This window comes from Paramisgurnus dabryanus, chromosome 12 (assembly GCF_030506205.2).
Source record: "Paramisgurnus dabryanus chromosome 12, PD_genome_1.1, whole genome shotgun sequence".
Classification (NCBI taxonomy): Eukaryota; Metazoa; Chordata; class Actinopteri; order Cypriniformes; family Cobitidae; genus Paramisgurnus; species Paramisgurnus dabryanus.
In genome coordinates this window covers 28,386,595-28,406,582 of record NC_133348.1, presented here as the reverse complement: position 1 = coordinate 28,406,582, position 19,988 = coordinate 28,386,595, and the positions used below count along the sequence as shown (strand labels likewise).

The 19,988-nt window shown below is 35.5% G+C and overlaps 2 protein-coding genes across 2 annotated transcripts in view; one reads left to right on the top strand and one right to left on the bottom strand.

Moving 5' to 3' along the window:
- lrfn2b (leucine rich repeat and fibronectin type III domain containing 2b) overlaps positions 1-19,988 on the bottom strand; it is a 199,498-nt gene that overhangs the window by 35,981 nt on the left and 143,529 nt on the right. The gene's annotated exons all lie outside the window — the stretch shown is intronic.
- Positions 17,894-19,941, top strand: LOC135738620 (E3 SUMO-protein ligase ZBED1-like). Its single transcript, XM_065256699.1, has 3 exons — positions 17,894-18,533; positions 18,850-19,466; positions 19,555-19,941. The coding sequence occupies exons 1-3, from the start codon at positions 17,894-17,896 to the stop codon at positions 19,939-19,941; spliced, it is 1,644 nt and encodes a 547-aa protein (XP_065112771.1).

Below are 19,988 nucleotides of genomic sequence, written 5' to 3'. Positions count from 1 at the left end.
AGACCAAACCGTAAGGCCTAGAGACTTGAAACTTGGTCAAATGGTAGGACCCAATTTGGGGAGAGGTTGATAGAGTATCAACCCGATTGGCCTATAGGTGGCGCTATAGCGATAACAAACGCGTTGATGATCATAACTCCCACAAATCTTGTCCAAATGTCAAGTGTCTTATATCACTGGAATCCTTGCGTCAAGTCGAACAAAACGTATATCTCCGATTTCATTTCCGCCATGGAAATTTTTTCGCTATTTTCGATTTTGTCGAAAAAAATAAAAACGAACTAGTCCTAGGTTTTTCATCCGATCGGAACCGTTCCAGTACTGTAATATTCCTTGGAGTGTGAATATGAAAAGTTATCAAAAAAAAGTGGAACTTTAGACTCGCCGTCGTCAAGCCACGCCCAAACGCCCCCAATGGGCGGAGCCTCTTGGACTTAAATGGCTATAACTTGGGATTGGAAAGAGGTATCAACACCAAATTTGGTACACGTATACAATGGACTATTCTGGGGTCACGAAACAAAAATTGCGCCGCTTGACCACTAGCTGGCGCTATAACACCACCTCAACTTTGAAGGTCTGTAACTACAGAAATGTGCGACCGATCAACTTGACATTTGGCACCGATGCTCCTGGTCTAGGGTACTATCAATGTGTAAAAGGAAATTCGCTTAGATCAAAAAACATGGCCGCCATCGGCCAATCAAGGAAAAGCAGCTGTTAGACAGGGTTAACGGATGCCGATCGAAACGAAACGCGGTGGGCCTGTTTGTCTCTTGGCCATGAAGGTCTGTGCAGAGTAAGAAAAAATTCGGCCTCCGGGAGGCGCTATCACGTTTTTTCAGTGTTTAAGTGATTGTGTATTATGCAGTGTTTCAGATATCAACAAGATCTTCATATCATTTAATAGAGGTACTTACAATGAACAACTTTTCCTCAAGAAGCACTTGTCTCAGTCAAATCGTTTGTTAGATATTCATCATTTTCTTTTAAACCTACTTTTGTGAACTAGTCCTAGGTTTTTTGACCGATCTGAACCAATCCAGTGCTGGAATATTCCTTAGACACTGTATATCAATAATTATCAAAAAAAAGTTGAACTTTGCACTCGTCGTCGCAACACCACGGTTAAAAGTACGAAGAGGTGGTGCCACAAATACTTAAATGGCTATCATTTATGATAGGAATCAGATATCAACACCAAACTTGGTACACATATGCATAGACCTAGGCCCAGGTCATATGCAAAAAATTGCAGAGATTGTCCACTAGGTGGCGCTATAACATAAGAACAAGGAATGATGACTATAGCATATGTATACGACACATAAATATTTGTCCGACCTACTTGTTATTTTGCACATAACATCTGCTTTCAGATTCTTATAAGGGTCTATTAGGATAATTACATATCTTAGAAAACATGCGACCAACAGCCAGCCAGCATTAACCATGTACGTGTCCAGTGTAATGGTGTGCGATTACAACTAAACTGATGGGCCTGTTTGTCTTATGTTCTCAAGTGTCTGTGAGGATTTTTGGCTCATCATTCCGGAAATATTTGCATCTAGAACAACGGGTGTTACGTTAACTGTACCCTAGATAAGTGGTTCACAAAATTATTCCTGGAGGCCCACTGCTCTGCACATATACAAAAGTCTTCTATTTTAAACAAATCTACTTTAATCATAAGTAGAGATTTTTATGAACTGAACTGATTGTGTCAGATGAGAGAATCATACAAAATGTGCCGAGCATTGGGTCTCGAGAAACCACTGCTTTTCACTGAGTTTGAAAGTACTGCTCTAGATGTTTATGTTTATATGAAAAACAATTTTGTGAATTTACTGTACTATATCTATTTTATTTTATAATCAAATCATCAAAATGTATTAAAACTGTTTTCTATTAAAAAAAAACAACAATAGTATTAAATGACAAATAATCGAGTAATAATTATAGTTGTCATCATCAAGACTTTTCACTGTATTATACATTTTATTTTGAATTCAAGTGAATGTGTCTATTAACTTGAAATAAAATCTAATTATCTCTACTTCTGTTTTCAAATTAAAGTATGAACAATTTATATATATTAGTTTTACAAACTCACTACTATAATATTACAATCAAATAGTTTAAATTAAAACTTGTTTAAAGATTGAACTGCAGATTAGTATGGTTTACATCTAGGCAAATATTCATTTATACATTCATTTCTGTTCTTATAAAAAAGTTATAAAAAAATTTTTCTAGAATATTTACTCCATTAATACATAACTCAGTATTATGTAAGGAGTTACAATCATAAGATGTATAACATTGACAGAGTTGAATAAGTCCACTAGGTATGGCATCAAATACAACTGCAAATTCCTTAGCAGTTACTGGAATCTTATAATGATTGAGGAATTCACAATAATTAAATAGGTGACCATCATCTTTAAATAACCGCCTCACTAATATTATATTATTATCATACCAATTTCTATAAAATAAGGATCTGTTTCTTGTATAGAATATTCTTGTTATTCCAAATAACATATCTATGTGGAGAAAAGTTATGTTTATATATGAGCATCCAAGATAAACAAACCTGTTTATGGAAACCTGACAGTTTTATGGGAACCCTTGTTTATATCAAAATTGTATCGCAAAAACAATTCCAAACCACCCAATTTCTTTAAAATCTTTTCTGGTATGATGTTCCATATACTACCTTTGCAACTTCAGTAACTTTTTATCCACTTATTTTTAAAAACACAGTTAGCAGTATTAAAATCTAGTAAAAAAATGTATCCTCCTTTCTCAACTGGATTACATAGAATTGACTTTTTAATGTAATGCGATCTGTTCTTCCATATGAAATTAAACAAAATAATATCCAACTCTTTTATAACTGATTGTGGGACTTCTAATGCAAGAGCTGTATACACTATAGTTGTTAAAAGCTTTCACTGCTGGGTCCGTCGTTCATACGTAGATAACTCAATTAGCTGGATTTCATTGTTGACGATTTAGCTTCATGTTGAATTATTTGTTTCTTCTAAGGTCATCCTAGAGTTGTTGTTATAGTAACATGTCCGTAAGGTTAAAACTGCTCGGGATTCAAATTCAACTCGTAATAATTAATGATACATTTAATATTTTTGTAATGTTATTTTAAAAACTATATAATATAAAAAACATAATTAAGACTGTGTTTTAAGGACTAGTCTGAAGAACTAGTAGTAAGTTAGGGCTAATCAGTCTTATTATTTGGATTTAAATATAATTTAAATAATTTAAATATTTTTTCACGTGATAATTAAAACAGTTATGTTCAATCGTGAAGATAAAAATGTATGACTAACTTTGAATACTAGTCTTAGAGATTAATGTTACTGACCATTGGTTTAAGTGTAGTTCCAGACTAAAATTTAGGCGTAAGTTTTAGTTGTCTTACTTCAATTCAATTCAATTCAATTTTATTTATATAGCGCTTTTCACAAAAGTCAATTGTTTCAAAGCAGCTTTACATAAATAGAAGCAGTGAAAAGCACAGAAAAACGACAGATAGCACAACAAAATACATGATAGCATGAGCAGTTAAATTTGCTGCGGCTATGACTCAATATTATAAGTGCACGTATTACTAAAGCAACGTATAGAAGAGGAAGCTAGGTAAAGCCCAAAAAGGCTGCCTCCCCGGGGCTTTTATCCGAGGAAAAATAAGTCCTAGGAGGGAAAAACCCTTAGGAGAACGGATAAGAAGATTTAGCGGAGATTATGCGGTTCTGCTGGTGATCGTTGGTCAGGCATCAGCTGGGCATGACGTTGAAGGACGGCCAGTAGATCAGAGGTGTGCCGACTTTCACATCTACCGGGACTGGGTCTGTTTGTCTCGTTGTCCTCGGGTCAAGGACGAGACAGGGAGAGAAAAATAAAATCGTATTATAGCGTAGCGGCCGTTACTTGAAAATAGCTTACACTGGCCTACCTTTATATATATCTGGGCTATAGTTTTGTCTTAAGATGTACACCATTAATGTTTTTTAAAAGGTTTGTTTTTAAAAAAGTACCTAAATGTTTTTAAATAACTAATGGCTAGTCATGCATCAATTTAACCTGTGGGAAACAACCCAATAAAGTTATAAAGCTTCAAATTTTGTCTTAGAATTCTTCAAATCCTAAAGGTAAGAAAAAGATTGCTGTAAATATGTGGGTTCTTAAAGAACAGGCCAACAGTAGAAATAATAACTAATAATCATACATAAAGAGAATATTTATTTGGTTATAAGTAGCTTTAGTATTCTAATCTATTTTCCATGACATAAACATGTCATGATGTGTCTTATAAAGTTTTTAATAATTGTTTATATAATTATTGCAATGAAATTGTAATGTTATGATGCAATTGGTTATTTTAAATGTAAATGATTTACTGAAAACTTACACTAGCACAGCGCATGTGTGAAAACAAATAAGTGCTTAATAGGAAATCTGACTGACATTTGCTTAAAGGTGCAGTGTGTAATTTTTTGAAGGATCTCTTGACAGAAATGCAAAATAATATACAAAACTAAATTATCAGGGGTGTATAAAGACCTTTCATAATGAACCGTTATGTGATTATTGCCTTAGAATGAGACATTTTATCTACATACACAGAGGGTCCCCTTACATGGAAGTCGCCATTTTGTGCAGCCATGTTTCTACAGAAGCCCTTAACGGACAAACTTTTTTACTAAGTTTTCTCCAACAATGACCTGTTTGACCGGTGGCGGCTACCGTAGCTTCTCTTATGTGTTTCAGAAGCAAGAGGTGAGCAGTTGACTGAGCCGTTGGTTGCAATTCGCAACCTCAACACTAGATGCCACTAAAATTTACACACTGCACCTTTAATGAAATCATATTTGTTATTAACTCCATTTGATATAAACAACACATCTGGATCAGTTATGTATGGACATAGCCAGTTGTTAAATATAAAACAATGTAGAGCTTTAGTACGATTTTTAGGCCTACTATAATATGACAGAGGCTGTCATCTGAAATACTTGTATGTTTGCACATAATATCTATGTCAAAGAATATATGTTCTATAAGAACAATTACTTTGGTTTAAAAAAAATGTCTAAAAGATTTAAACAAGCAACCATTTAGTAAGACCTACAGAATAGATCTCTATGAACTAAAATGACTGTTTAAGATGAGAGAAACATACAAAATGTGCAGAGCATGTGTTTATGTTACTTTTGTGGACTAAGCCATTGGTTACAATTCGTGACCTCACCACTAGATGCCGCTAAAATTTACACACTGCACCTTTAACTTCATGATTTTACTGTTATAATATTAAAATCACATTTAGTGAAAGACTAACACTTTAATTGTTCTGAATTATCAGTTTTAACACTCATGTCACTTTATGATAGCTGTGAAATGTGAACAGAATTTTGGAGGCACTTACACAACATTTGCAGTAAGAATTATATTTTTTTGTTTTTTATAAAAAAAACTACATTCCAAATGAGTGTGTAACCATGTCAATATTAAAGCTCCCATTCTGTCTGTGATTTTGAAGCTTTGATTGTGTTTATAGTGGGCAATATAACATGTGTTCATGTTTTTCACGTGTGAAGAAACGCGGTAGTTTTCACACAATTTACTTATCTGTATAGCGCTGTTTTCACTGTCCTCAAAACGGGCTGATGTCTTCCTTGTTCTATGAAGTCCCTCCTTCAGAAATACGTATCGGGTTTTGATTGTGTAGTTTGTTAAGTGTGCTGTGATTCCATAGCAGCTAAGCTTAGCAGAGCCGTTTGAGCCAAAGCAGGTGACTGACGTATTCCTGTGGGCGGAGTTTAGTCAACGAACTGTTTTACTGACGTCATTAAAGCAGGAAATAGAGAGCTGTAGTCCAAACCGGCCATTCGTTGTAGGCTTTTAAAGAGGAATTCTATTGAAGAAAATGTATCGCCTGGCAGTGAACTTTGAGCTTTATCATTTTACAGGTACTATTTATGCTATTATAGCAACATTACATGCAAACTAGGGTTTAAAAAATGGTATCAGGAAGAACTTGACCTTTAACCTTTAAGTCTTGTTCTTTAAGAGTCTTGTTTCTCCTACAATATACAATGCAGAATATCTATATGGCCATGTCCTTAAACGTCTTGTGATCTAAATGGCTTGAACCCCGGTAATCGCTGCTTGCAGCTATATTACCGTTTGTTTTTGTTAGGATATTTATTATTTTTCTGCCATAAAACGGATCGTGCAGACCAAACCGTAAGGCCTAGAGACTTGAGACTTGGCCAAATGATAGGTCTCATTCGTGCGCAAACTTGACAGAGTATGAACCCAATCGGCCTATGGGGGGCGCTACAGCGATGGCAAACGCGTTTAGGCTCATAACTCCCACAATTCTTGTCCAAATGTCAAGTGTCTCATATTCCTGGATTTCTTGCATCAAGACGAACAAAATGTATATCTCCGATTTTATTTCCGTTGTGAAAAATTTTCCGCTATTTTCGATTTTGTCGAAAAAAATAAAAACGAACTAGTCCTAGGTTTTTCGCCCGATCGGAATCATTCCAGTGCTAAAATGTTCCTTGGAGTTTGAATATCAATAATTATTAAAAAAAAGTTGAACTTTCGACTCCCGGTCAACATGCCATGCCCAAACGTCTGAATTGTGGGCAGGCACTAGAACATTATTGGCTATAACTGGGGACAGGAATGAAGAATCAACACGACACTTGGTACTTGTGATGAGAGTCATGGCCTGAGGTTTCATGCATCGTTTCGTCACAGCGCCACCTAGTGGTCAGACGAATAAAATAATGCTTATAACTTAGGCTGAGTTTAACGTATTTTCATGCAACTTTTTTCCTTGGAGTCCTGAATTGTTGCCGAGTCCAACGATACTAAGCATGCCAGGTTTTGCTTTACGGTTGGTTCTGCACAGGAAAATAGCGCTTAAAAAACATGCGCGAATAACTCCGCGAGGGTTATTCCGATCGACTCGAAACGACCATAGGAAGAACATTGTATTACCTTCTGAACAAAAAGTTCTATTAGCGTTATGTTAAAATTTCCATCAGAAATGGCCGAAAATTGCAAAAAACGAAAAATTATCTCAATATGTTGTGTTTTTACACATAAATGGTTATAACTCCGCAACGAAATGATATTTTTTCACCAGATTTGATACGCTGATGTCTGAGCAAAGTCTGAGGCAATACAAAAAAAAATGGTATGCCTGCACCACTAGTTGGCCTCATAATTGAACAAAACCTTTGACATTGAGCAAGCCCAATGGTCATAAAACTGTTTTTTCACTAAACTAAAGTGTATAGCCATGATACTAGCTCGATGTAACACAGTCATGACCTGAGATTCCATGCACGAGTTTGTCATAGTGCCACCTAGTGGATATTTGTTATTTTCACTTAAAAATACTGTAACCTTACATTTAAAATCATGAGTCATCATGGATTATTCCTTTCATGGCTTTGAGTATAATCATTGGTGGATTGCAAGTCACTCCCTAGCAACCAATGAGAATACCCTAGCAACCATTTAGCAAGAGCTGTATCTCTGTATCAGAACATCGTAGAGACATGGGGTTCGGCTCTTTTGACTCATTAGCCCTATTTTAACATTTTGTGACCCGAGTTTTGCCAATGCAAGCACCACAAACATTTCCTTCAGTGTTCTATTTGTCAATGTTCCGTGAGAAGAGAGGGAGACATTTCACTGAACGATAGCACTTTTTTGCTGATAACTTTGAACACGTGTGTCTGGTATCTTATTTTTCATCATTTATTTTGTACAATGCAGCAAATCTACACAGCCATGCCCTTAAAGGTCTTAATGTCCCAAATCGCTTGAACCCCGGTAATCGCTGCTTGCAGCTATATTTCTTTTTATTATTTTTCTTCTGCCGTAAAACGGATCGTGCAGACCAAACCGTAAGGCCTAGAGACTTGAGACTTGGCCAAATGGTAGGACCCAATTTGGGGAGAGGTTGATAGAGTTTCAACCCGATTGGCCTATAGGTGGCGCTATAGCGATAACAAACGCGTTGATGCTCATAACTCCCAGAATTCTTGTCCAAATGTCAAGTGTCTTATATCCCTGGATTCCTTGCGTCAAGACGAACAAAACGTATATCTCCGATTTCATTTCCGTCATGAAAATTTTTTCGCTATTTTCGATTTTGTCGAAAAAAATAAAAACGAACTAGTCCTAGGTTTTTTGTCCGATCGGAACCGTTCCAGTGCTGTAATATTCCTTGGAGTGTGAATATGAAAAGTTATCAAAAAAAAGTTGAACTTTATACTCGTCGTCGTCAAGCCACGCCCAAACGCCCCCAATGGGCGGAGCCTCTTGGACTTCAATGGCTGTAACTTGGGATTGGAAAGAGGTATCGAAACCAAATTTGGTACACATATACAGCGGACTATTCTGGGGTCACGTGCAAAAAATTGCATCGCTTGACCACTAGTTGGCGCTATAACACTACTTCAACTTTGAAGAGCTGTAACTAGAGAAATATGGGACCGATCAACTTGAGATTTGGCACGGGTGCTCTTGGTCTAGGGTACTATCTGTGTGGGAAAGGAATTTCGCGTAGCTCAAAAAACATGGCCGCCATCGGCCAATCAAGAAAAAGCAGCTATTGGGCAGGGTTAACGGAGGCCGATCGAAACGAAACGTGGTGGACCTGTTTGTCTCTTGGCCATGAAGGTCTGTGCAGAGTAAGAAAAAATTCGGCCTCCGGGAGGCGCTATCACGTTTTTTCAATGTTTAAGTGATTGTGTATTATGCAGTGTTTCAGATATCAACAAGATCTTTATATCATTTAATAGAGCTACATTTAATGAACAACTTTTCCTCAAGAAGCACTTGTCTCAGTCGAATCGTTTGTTAGATATTCATAATTTTCTCTTAAACCTACTTTTGCGAACTAGTCCTAGGTTTTTTGACCGATCTGAACCAATCCAGTGCTGGAATATTCCTTAGACACTGAATATCAATAATTATCAAAAAAAAGTTGAACTTTGCACTCGTCGTCGCAACACTACGGTCAAAAGTACGAAGAGGCGGGGCCACAAATACTTAAATTGCTATCATTTATGATAGGAATGAGATATCAACATGAAACTTGGTACACATATGTATAGACCCAAGCTGAGGTCACATGCAAAAAATTGCAGAGATTGTCCATTAGGTGGCGCTATAACTTAAGAACAAATAACCATAACTATAGCATATGTATATGACACATAAATATTTGTCTGACCTACTTGTTATTTTGCACATTACATCTACTTTCAGGTTCTTATAATGGTCTATGAGGATAATTATTTATCTTTGAAAACATGCCACTCAACAGCCAACCAGTATTAACCATGTACGAGTCAAGCCTAATGGTGTGTGATTACAACTAAACTCATGGGACTGTTGGTCTTATGTTTCCAAGTGTCTGTGAGGATTTTTAGTTCATCTTTCTGAAAATCTTTGCATCTAACACAATGTGTGCAAAGTAAACAGTTCTCTAGATCAGTGGTTCTCAACACACCTGCTTCACATAATCAGCACAATAGTAGAGATCTCTATTAACTAAACTGATTGTGTCAGATGAGAGAAACATACAAAATGTGCAGAGCAGTGGTTCTCCAGAAACGGAGTAGAGAACCACTGCTCTATATGTTTATGTTTATATGAAAAAACTATTTTGTGAACTAATACTTGGTTTTTCACTCAACACCACTAAAGCCAATGCAATACAATTTCCTGTAGTCTGTGAGCAAATATGAATGCCAAATTGTTATCACCAATTGTACGTCTTATTCCTTTAGTTGTTTAGCTTTGAATTACAAAAACAACTTTTCAAAACTACTAGAATTTTTTCAGTCAACAACAATAAAATCAGCGCAGTACATTTTTCTGTCCTCTGTGTGTAAAGGTATATCAAATACAAAATGTAATGAATTTGAATACCTGCTTTTGTAAGCATAGATTTCATGTGATGTCACACATTGGTGTAGGTGCCATTTGTACGACTGAATTGCAGCATGTGTGTTTAAAGGAACTCATAAAGATATGGATTAAAGTTTTTCATTATCTCCATTTATTTACATCAGTAGCATTAGGATTCTATTCTACCTTCCATGACATAAACGTGTCCTGACATGATGTATAATACAAAGTTGTTACATTTTTATATGTTATTTTTCAAATATTGCACCAAAAACTTCATGTGATAATGCAATTGGTTATTATTCACATAAATGACCTGCTAGAACCCAACTAAAAAGCAGCACTTTATGAAAGTAACACAGACAAATGCTCACCAGCAAATCTGCTGCAAATCTACTAAATAACATGACATTTGTTATTGACATAATTTGATATTGAAAACATATCTGGATCAGTTATTTATTGGCCCAGCCTAAAATCACATGAAAATAATTGCAGAGCTATACCACTATTTGACAATTTAACATGACAGAGCCTAAAAATGTTTCTATTAAAATATGTAACTTTGCTTTATTGTTTCCAAATCCATAAATTAGTATTCTCTTACAATAACACAATAAAAGGATTATATGAAAAATATATACTCTCTGTGTGAAACACAGACCCTCATTAATATACTTAAGAGCATGCTTATCAGGATTTGAGTTAAAAATGTGTCTACCTTTATTTACTTTTAAATATTCAATACTAATTTTATGTTAAATTAATTGTAAAAGGAAAACAATAATTTTAGCCAACAGATGGCAGAAGGTCATCTTCTGCCATCTGCTGGCTAAAATTATTATTTAGTATTTAAAATGTATACTCAATGAAATTGTGTTCACAGGTTTCATCAATGGATGCATGATTTAACTTTATGAAGTCAGTATTATTATGTTAAAATAACATTTCGTCAATCATTCTGACGGTATCCGTTTTAACAGTCATGTGACATTCGAACATAGGATAAACATTTAAATAGGTTGATGAACTCTTAAAGGACACCAAGCATATGGAGATTGGTCATTTATTTCAAAGTCTTATTTCCTAACCCTGCCATTTCTGCTTCTGTGTGTAAATGCATGTATGTGTTTTAGCTTATTCTTCATCATTGCTGTGTTATAGATTAGCCATATGAGACCTATATCTCTATATCAGAACATCGTAGAGAAATTGTGGTGGGCTGTTTTGTCTCATGTTAACAATTTTTGAAACATTTTGTGTGACAAATCTTGCAACAGCATGCACCACATAATTTTCTCTTCAGAAAATTTACCTAATTGGTAACATGTTAGTATTTCATATTCTAGGTATATTTGATAACAATGCAGCAAATCTAAACAGGCATGCCCTTAAAGGTCTTAAAGGTTCATATAATGAGATTTTTTAAAGATGTAAAATAAATTGTTTGTGTACCCAGAGTGTGTATGTGAAGTGTTATCTCAAAATACTCCACAGATCATTTATTATAGCATGTTAAAATTGACACTTTGTAGGCCTGAGCAAAATTGTGCAGTTTTTGGGTGTTTCCTTTAAAATGCAAATGAGTGGATGAAATGCAAACACTGATCACAATGATGGTGGTTTGTTGTAATTGAAATTCAATTGTGCTCTCGATTATTTTATTTTTTATCTTTTTCATGTTTTCTAGGTTGATATAAGCACTGGGGACCCAATTATAGCACTTACACTTGGAAAAAGTCAGATTTTCACGCTATGACCCCTTTAAGGTCCCAGATCGCTTGAACCCCGCTAATCGCTGCTTGCAGCTATATTTATTATTATTATTCTGCCATAAAACGGAACGTGCAGACTAAACCGTAAGGCCTAGAGACTTGAAACTTGGCCAAATGGTAGGACCCAATTTGGGGAGAGGTTGACAGAGTATCAACCCGATTGGCCTATAGGTGGCGCTATAACGACGGAAATCACGTTTATGCTCATAACTCCCAGAAATCTTGTCCAAATGTCAAGTGTCTTATATGACTGGAATCCTTGCGTCAAGACGAACAAAACGTATATCTCCGATTTTATTTGCGCCTAGAATTTTTTTTCGCTATTTTCGATTTTGTCGATAAAAATAAAAACGAACTAGTCCTAGGTTTTTCGACCGATCGGAACCATTCCAGTGCTGTAATATTCCTTGGAGCGTGAATATCAAAAGTTATCAAAAAAAAGTTGAACTTTCGACTCACCGTCGTAAAGCCACGCCCAAACGCCCCCTATGGGCGGAGCCTCTAGGTCTTAAATGGCTATAACTTGGGATTAGAAAGAGGTATCGACACCAAATTTGGTGTATATATACAGGGGACTATTCTGGGCTCACGTTCAAATAATTGCGCCGCTTGACCACTAGTTGGCGTTATAACACCACCTCAACCTTTGAAGGGCTGTAGCTACAAAAGTGTGGGACCGATCAACTTGAAATTTGGCACGGTTGCTCTTGGTCTAGGGTACTATTAATGTCTAAAAGGAATTTTGCATGGCTCAAGAAACATGGCCGCCATCGGCCAATCAAGAAAAAGCAGCTATTAGACAGGGTTAACGAAGGCCGATCGAAACGAAACGCGGTGGGCCTGTTTGTCTCTTGGCCATGAAGGTCTGTGCAGAGTAAGAAAAAATTCGGCCTCCGGGGGGCGCTATCACGTTTTTTTAGTGTTTAAATTATTGTGTATTATGTAGTGTTTTAGATATCCACAAGATCCTCATATCATTTAATAGAGGTACTTACAATGAACAACTTTCCCTCAAGAAGCAACTGTCTCAGTAGAATCGTTTGTTAGATATTCATCATTTTCTTTTAAACCTACTTTTGCGAACTAGTCCTAGGTTTTTTGACCAATCTGAACCAATCCAGTGCTGGAATATTCCTTAGACATTGAATATCAATAATTATCAAAAAAAAGTTGAACTTTGCACTCGTCGTCGCAACACCACGGTCAAAAGTACGAAGAGGCGGTGCCACAAATACTTAAATGGCTATCATTTATGATAGGAATGAGATATCAACACGAAACTTGGTACACATATGTATAGACCTAGACTGAGTTCACATGCAAAAAATAGCAGAGATTGTCCACTAGGTGGCGCAATAACCTAAGAACAAAGAACGATGACTATAGCATATGTATACGACACATAAATATTTGTCTCACCTACTATTTTGCACATAACATCTGCTTTCAGATTCTTATAAGGGTCTATTAGGATAATTACATATCTTAGAAAACATGCCGACCAACAGCCAGCCAGCATTAACCATGTACGAGTCCAGCGATTACAACTAAACTGATGGGCTTTTTTGTCTTATGTTCTCAAGTGTCTGTGAGGATTTTTGGCTCATCATTCCGGAAATATTTGCATCTAGAACAATGGGTGTAACGTTAACTGTCCCCTAGATCAGTGGTTTTCAAAAGTATTCCTGGAAGCCCACTGCTCTGCACATATACAAAAGTCTTCTATTTTAAACAAATCCACTTTAATCATCAGTAGAGATTTGTATGAACTGAACTGATTGTGTCAGATGAGGGAATCATACAAAATGTGCTGAGCATTGGGTCTGGAGAAACCACTGTGTTTCACTTAGTTGAAAGTACTGCTCTAGATGTTTATGTTTATATGAAAAACAATTTTGTGAATTTGCTGTACTATCTGGGCAAATATCAATATGAAACATAAAATAAACTTTTGCCGTTGTATTCCTAGATTTGATATGATGTCTCACAGTGATGTGGGAACCATTTCTAACCTGTATTCGTTATTTCATTTGTAACTGCTGTTATGTTCCTTTTGTCCATGGGTTTGCATCTGCATGAAAATTATTATAAGATTCAATGATCTGCAGTCATTTACCTCATTAAAACTAAAAGACTTGAGGTTATCAATTCAAGCATTTTGAAATGTGACATTTTCAAAATGGGCCAGACTTAGTATATCTAACCAATTAACTAGTAATGTGAAGCTTATGACAAAATATTAATAGTTTTATTAAGATCAGACAATATATGTCTTTCCAAGACTAGGGCTGGTTGAATAATTAAGTTAAAACTGTGTTTTAAGGACTAGTCTGAAGAACTAGTAGTTAGTTAGGGCTAATCAGTCTTACTATTTGGATTTAAATATAATTTAAATAATTTAAATATTTTTTCACATGATACTTAAAGCAGTTATGTTCAGTCATGAAGACAAAAATGTATGACTAACTTTTAAGACTAGTCTTAGAGATTAATGTTACTGACCATTGGTTTAAGTGTAGTTACAGACTAAAATTTAGGTTTATGTTTTAGTTGTCTTACTTGAAAATAGCTTACAATGGCCTATCTTTAAATATATCAGGGCCATAGTTTTGTCTTAAGATGTACACCAGTAATGTTTTTAAAAGGTTTGTTTGTAAAAAGTACCTAAATGTTTTTAAATAACTAATGGCTAGTCATGCATCAATTTAAACCTGTGGGAAACAACCCAATAAAGTTATAAAGCTTCAAATGTTGTCTTAGAATTCTTCAAATCCTAAAGGTATGAAAAAGATTGCTGTAAATATGTGGATCCTTAAAGAACAGGCCAACATTAGAAATAATTACTAATAATCACACATAAAGAGAATATATATTTGGTTATCAGTAGCTTTAGTATTTTAATCTATTTTCCATGACATAAACATGTCATGATGTGTCTTATAAAGTTTTTAATAATTGTTTATAGAATTATTGCAATGAAATTGTAATGTTATGATATAATTGGTTGTTTTAAATGTAAATGATTTACTGAAAACTTACTCAAGCACAGCACATGTGTGAACACAAATAAGTGCTTAATAGCAAATCTGACTGACATTTGCTTAATGACATCATATTTGTTATTAACTCCATTGGATATAAACAACACATCTGGATCAGTTATGTATGGGCATAGCCAGTGGTTAACTCTTTCACCGCCAGCGTTTTTAAAAAAAGTTGCCAGCCAGCGCCAGCGTTTTTCATGATTTTCACCAAAGTTTATTGCCTTCCAGAAAATGTTCTTCTTTAAATATATAAACATATAATATACCAAATGAAAGAACAGACCCTCTGCTTTCAAACAGAAAAAAACGTTTCATCTTACCTTTAGTGGTTCTTTTGCAATCAGCTTTTGAATATGGGTAGGTTTTTGCAAAAACACCATATTTTGAGCAAAAAGCAGAGACAATTTCATTTTTTTGACGGACTTTTCATAGAGATCCCATTCAGAGCGATCTTTAAAACAGACACGGACATGCAGCAGCTTGGCATAGGGCAATACTTCCGGTTTTAAAAAGTTGCGGAAGGGCGCCAACTGGTGGATAATAGCGGTATTGCGGAAAGACGGATCTCGTCATTGGCGGGGAAGCGTTTTCTCTTAATTGACGAGATATCTCGTCAATGGCGGGGAAAGAGTTAAATATAAAAATATGTAGAGCTTTAGTACTATTTAGCTTTTTTCATTATTCATTTCAAGAACAAGAACATTGCATACATACAAGAGGATTACAATGTGCTTATTTAACATTTAACATAACAATGGATCAAATAAAATAAAAAATAAATTAACAATAACATGGGGATATTCTACAATAATTCAATAAAACAAAAGGTTTCAAAAATGTTATATATTTGCTTTGCTTTTTTTGACTTTTAACAGTTTCAAAATAATTTCTTAATTCCGTTCTAAATAAAATGCTATTGGGTTTATTATTTGCCCATTTTTGTTTATGGATGTGAAATTTTCCATATACAATCAATAAGTTGATTAACAAGTCTTTCTCCACACATTTACTTTTATAATACAAAAATATATCTTTACCAGATAACCGAATTATTATTTTGTGAGTTTAAATATCAAGCATTCCACATCAATCCAAAAAGATTGAGTAAATATACATTGATAAAATAAATGTTTTATGGATTCTACTTCCAAATTGCAAATACAAGTAACCTCCATATCTCTTAAAAATCTGGAGACTACTTGTTTAACTGGATACATTAAATGAACCAATTTATAAGTAATTTGTCACGGTGGAATCCGTGTCATGTTTTGTGTCTGTTCCGATTGTCGTCACCTGGACTCTTGTTAATTAATTACCTGCCTCATCACACCTGTGTATCGTTAGTCTGTTTGTATATATACCCCTGCCTGTTGTATGTTCACTTGCCGGATGATTGTCGCTGATTCCCTGTCTGTTCCTGTGTTCTACGTTTTAGTGTTCCTGTGTTTATTTACCTGCCTGTTGTTTGATTCTAGTGTTTTGTTTCTTGGTTATTATTAAATGTTATTTATTCATCTCGAACTCTGCACATGCGTCCTACTTCCTGATCTCATGTTCCCGGTCGTGACATAATTTCTTTAACCTTATTCGTGAGACAGTATATATTTAATAAACTCCAAACCTCTTTCCATACAAGTTGACTATATAAGGAGTTCCAGTATGGTTTACATCTAGGCAAATATTCATTTCTACATAGTGTTCTTATAAAAAGTTATTACATTTTTTTTCTAGAATATTTACTCCATTAATACATAACTGAGCATTATGTAAGGAGTTACAATCATAAGATGTATAACCTTGAAAGAGTTGAATAAGTCCACTAGGTATGACATCAAATACAACTGCAAATTCCTTAGCAGTTACTGGAATCTTATAGTGATTGAGGAATTTCACAATAATTAAAGAGGTGACCATCATCTTTAAATAACTGCCTCACTAATATTATATTATTATCATACCAATTTCTATAAAATAAGGATTTGTTTTTGTATAGAATATTCTTGTTATTCCAAATAACAGATCTATGTGGAGAAAAGTTATGTTTATATATGAGCATCCAAGATAAACAAACCTGTTTATGGAAACCTGACAGTTTTATGGGAACCTTGTTTATATCAAAATTGAATCGCAAAAAAAATTCCAAACCACCCAATTTCTTAAAAATCATTTCTAGTATGATGTTCCATATACTACCTTTCCAACTTCAGTTACTTTTTATCCACTTATTTTTAAAAACAGTTTTTAAAATCTAGTACATTTTAACCTCCTTCCTCAACTGGATTGCTTATAATTGACTTTTTAATGTCAATACATAACTAATGGCTAGTCATGCATCAATTTAAACCTGTGGGAAACAACCCAATAAAGTTATAAAGCTTCAAATGTTGTCTTAGAATTCTTCAAATCCTAAAGGTATGAAAAAGATTGCTGTAAATATGTGGATCCTTAAAGAACAGGCCAACATTAGAAATAATAACTAATAATCATACATAAAGAGAATATATATTTGGTTATCAGTAGCTTTAGTATTCTAATCTATTTTCCATGACATAAACATGTCATGATGTGTCTTATAAAGTTTTTAATAATTGTTTAAAGAATTATTGCAATGAAATTAGGCCTGCACGATTAATCGTTTTTGAACCGAAATCGCGATTTAAAACGGCGCGATTTTTGAATCGCAAGATCTGCGATTATTTCGATTCAGAACTATCACATAACAAGCATCTAATACGCTGCTTTTGACAGTTTACGACAGTTTAAGACATGCGCATTTTACGTTTGATGCAGAGTTTAACCAATAGAGGGCATTGTAGCTCTGACGTGCTGACTAAACGCCATTTGGAAAAGATGAGCGCGAGCAGCAGTTCAACTTCGCAACAAAGTGCGTCTGCAGAAGAGCAAAGTTCTGCAAACGACTTGGTACATAAGCGAAAATGCACCGCATATGTTTGGAATTATTTTGGATTTCGTCCTTCTGATGCACTTCAAAGGCAGGTAGTTTGTAAAACCTGCCGAACGTCTGTGTCGACTTCGCGAGGCAACACAACCAACCTGTATCAGCACCTGCAAAGGTATCACAGAAAATGCTATGATGAATGCATGGCGAAAAAGTCAGCCGAATCCGATGAACGCACTTCATCACAACCACCACGACCGACATCCAAGCAAACATCAATTGCTCAAGCGTTAGAAAGTTGCACACCCTATGACAAATCTTCACGAAGGTATGGTGAAATAACAGATGCCATAACAAGATACCTGGCTAAAGATATGGTGCCAATTAACGCTGTCACAAAAGATGGATTCAAGCATCTTATCCTAACGATCGATAAAAGATATTGCATTCCATCTCGTACTTTCTTTACTCAAGCCATCCAAAACCTGTACAATACGTGCAGACAGAAGGTTGAAGCTGAGCTAAAAGATGTCCAATATTACGCGACGACAACTGACATGTGGTCGAGCAGGACGACCGAACCATATCAAAGTCTCACAGTTCATTTCATATCTGAGGATTTTGAATTAAAGAGTCGTTGTTTACAAGCGTCATACTTTCCCACTGAGCATACCGGAGAAAACATCGCTTCTGCTTTGAAAGATGCACTAGCTAGCTGGTGTCTGAATGAAGATGGCCAGGTGTGCATCACCACAGACAATGCGGCCAACATAATAAGGGCAGTGGAAATAAATGGATGGACCAGGCTGCAGTGCTTCGGTCATAGACTCCATCTTGCAATCGGTAAGTGTTCATATAATACATTTTATAATCGAGAATTATTTATATTCAATACATAATTATATTTTAATAACAAAAATAAATCATTTACAGCATTGGTTGAGCTTTGTTAATAATATAATTTACTGCATAAACTTACATATGTTTACTTTCAAACAAATGAACAAATATTAATAATTAATGAGTGTTAATTATTATTAATGATTATTAGTGTATATAAATTAAAATGAACTTAAATAATAAAAAATGTTGTAAATTTTAAATTAATTTACATCTTAGATATTAACTTGCATGCTAAACTTTTAATGGTATTTTTCAGAAAACGCACTGAAAGATGACAGGGTGCAGCGAGCAGTAGGCATTTGCAAGAGGCTGGTCAGTCAATTCTCCTACAGCTGGAAGAAGAGAATGGCATTGACAGCAGCCCAAAAAGAGCTGAATCTGCCTGAGCATTCATTGATTACAGAGTGCCCCACAAGATGGGGAACCAAGGAAAAAATGATTGCAAGGGTTCTGGAGCAGTGTAAAGCTTTGAATCATGTGTTGTCTGCAGACAAGAAAACAAGGCATCTAACGCTGACATGGCAAGACATAGAGGTGTTAGAATCCATCCACAAAGCTCTGCATCCACTTCAGGAGTTTACAGATGTGCTTTCGGGAGAGGAGTATGTTAGTGTCTCCTATCTTAAGCCAGTTATTCACCTTTTGAGAACAAAGACACTCGCTGAAGATCAAGATGACACTAATCTGACAAGGGCAATCAAAGACAAAGTCCTTCGGTACCTAAAGGAAAAATATGATGACCCATCCACTCAAGAACTTCTGGATGTTACATCATTCTTAGATCCTCGTTTCAAAATAAATTACATCAGTCAAGACAACATTTCAACCATAAAAGACAGAATGATGACAGAGATGGAAGATGTTGCCAGAAAGGTAAGAAAATTGCACTTATGAGGAAATGTTGAGCATTTCGCACTGAAAATGTTAAAACTTAAGTAATTTGTTGCCCTTTTTGTTACAGGAGAAACGATCACGTGTCTCAGAGTCGCAGGATTTAGCAGCAGCCCCATCTGTGAAAGCTAAGTCACTTGGAAGCTATTTCAAGATTTCTCCAGACGTGTCTCAGGAAGAACCTCCTAATTTTCATCATGTGGTGGAAACAGAGCTAAACAGCTACTTAACTGCACCAGTAATTGATGGAGAAGAGAATCCCTTGACCTGGTGGAAACAGCACCAGATTAACTTTCCCAGGTTGAGCAGGTTGGCTTGTCGATACTTGTGTGTTCCTGCCACAAGCACACCGTCGGAAAGACTCTTCAGTGCTGCAGGCAATGTAGTAACATGTCAGCGTTCATGCCTCAAACCAGAGAGAGTGGATATGCTGCTCTTTTTGTCAAAAAATCTTTAAGCACATTACCCTAAGCAATGTGAAAATCTAAATGTGAAGGTTTTCTT

What these genes read in the sequence shown, in the direction of transcription:
- LOC135738620 (XM_065256699.1), top strand. Translation starts at nt 17,894, where the DNA reads ATGGCGAAAAAGTCAGCCGAATCCGATGAACGCACTTCATCACAACCA. An exon ending in TAGACTCCATCTTGCAATCG is followed by an intron (nt 18,534 to 18,849) that starts GTAAGTGTTCAT and finishes GGTATTTTTCAG; the next exon opens with AAAACGCACTGAAAGATGAC. An exon ending in TGGAAGATGTTGCCAGAAAG is followed by an intron (nt 19,467 to 19,554) that starts GTAAGAAAATTG and finishes TTTTTGTTACAG; the next exon opens with GAGAAACGATCACGTGTCTC.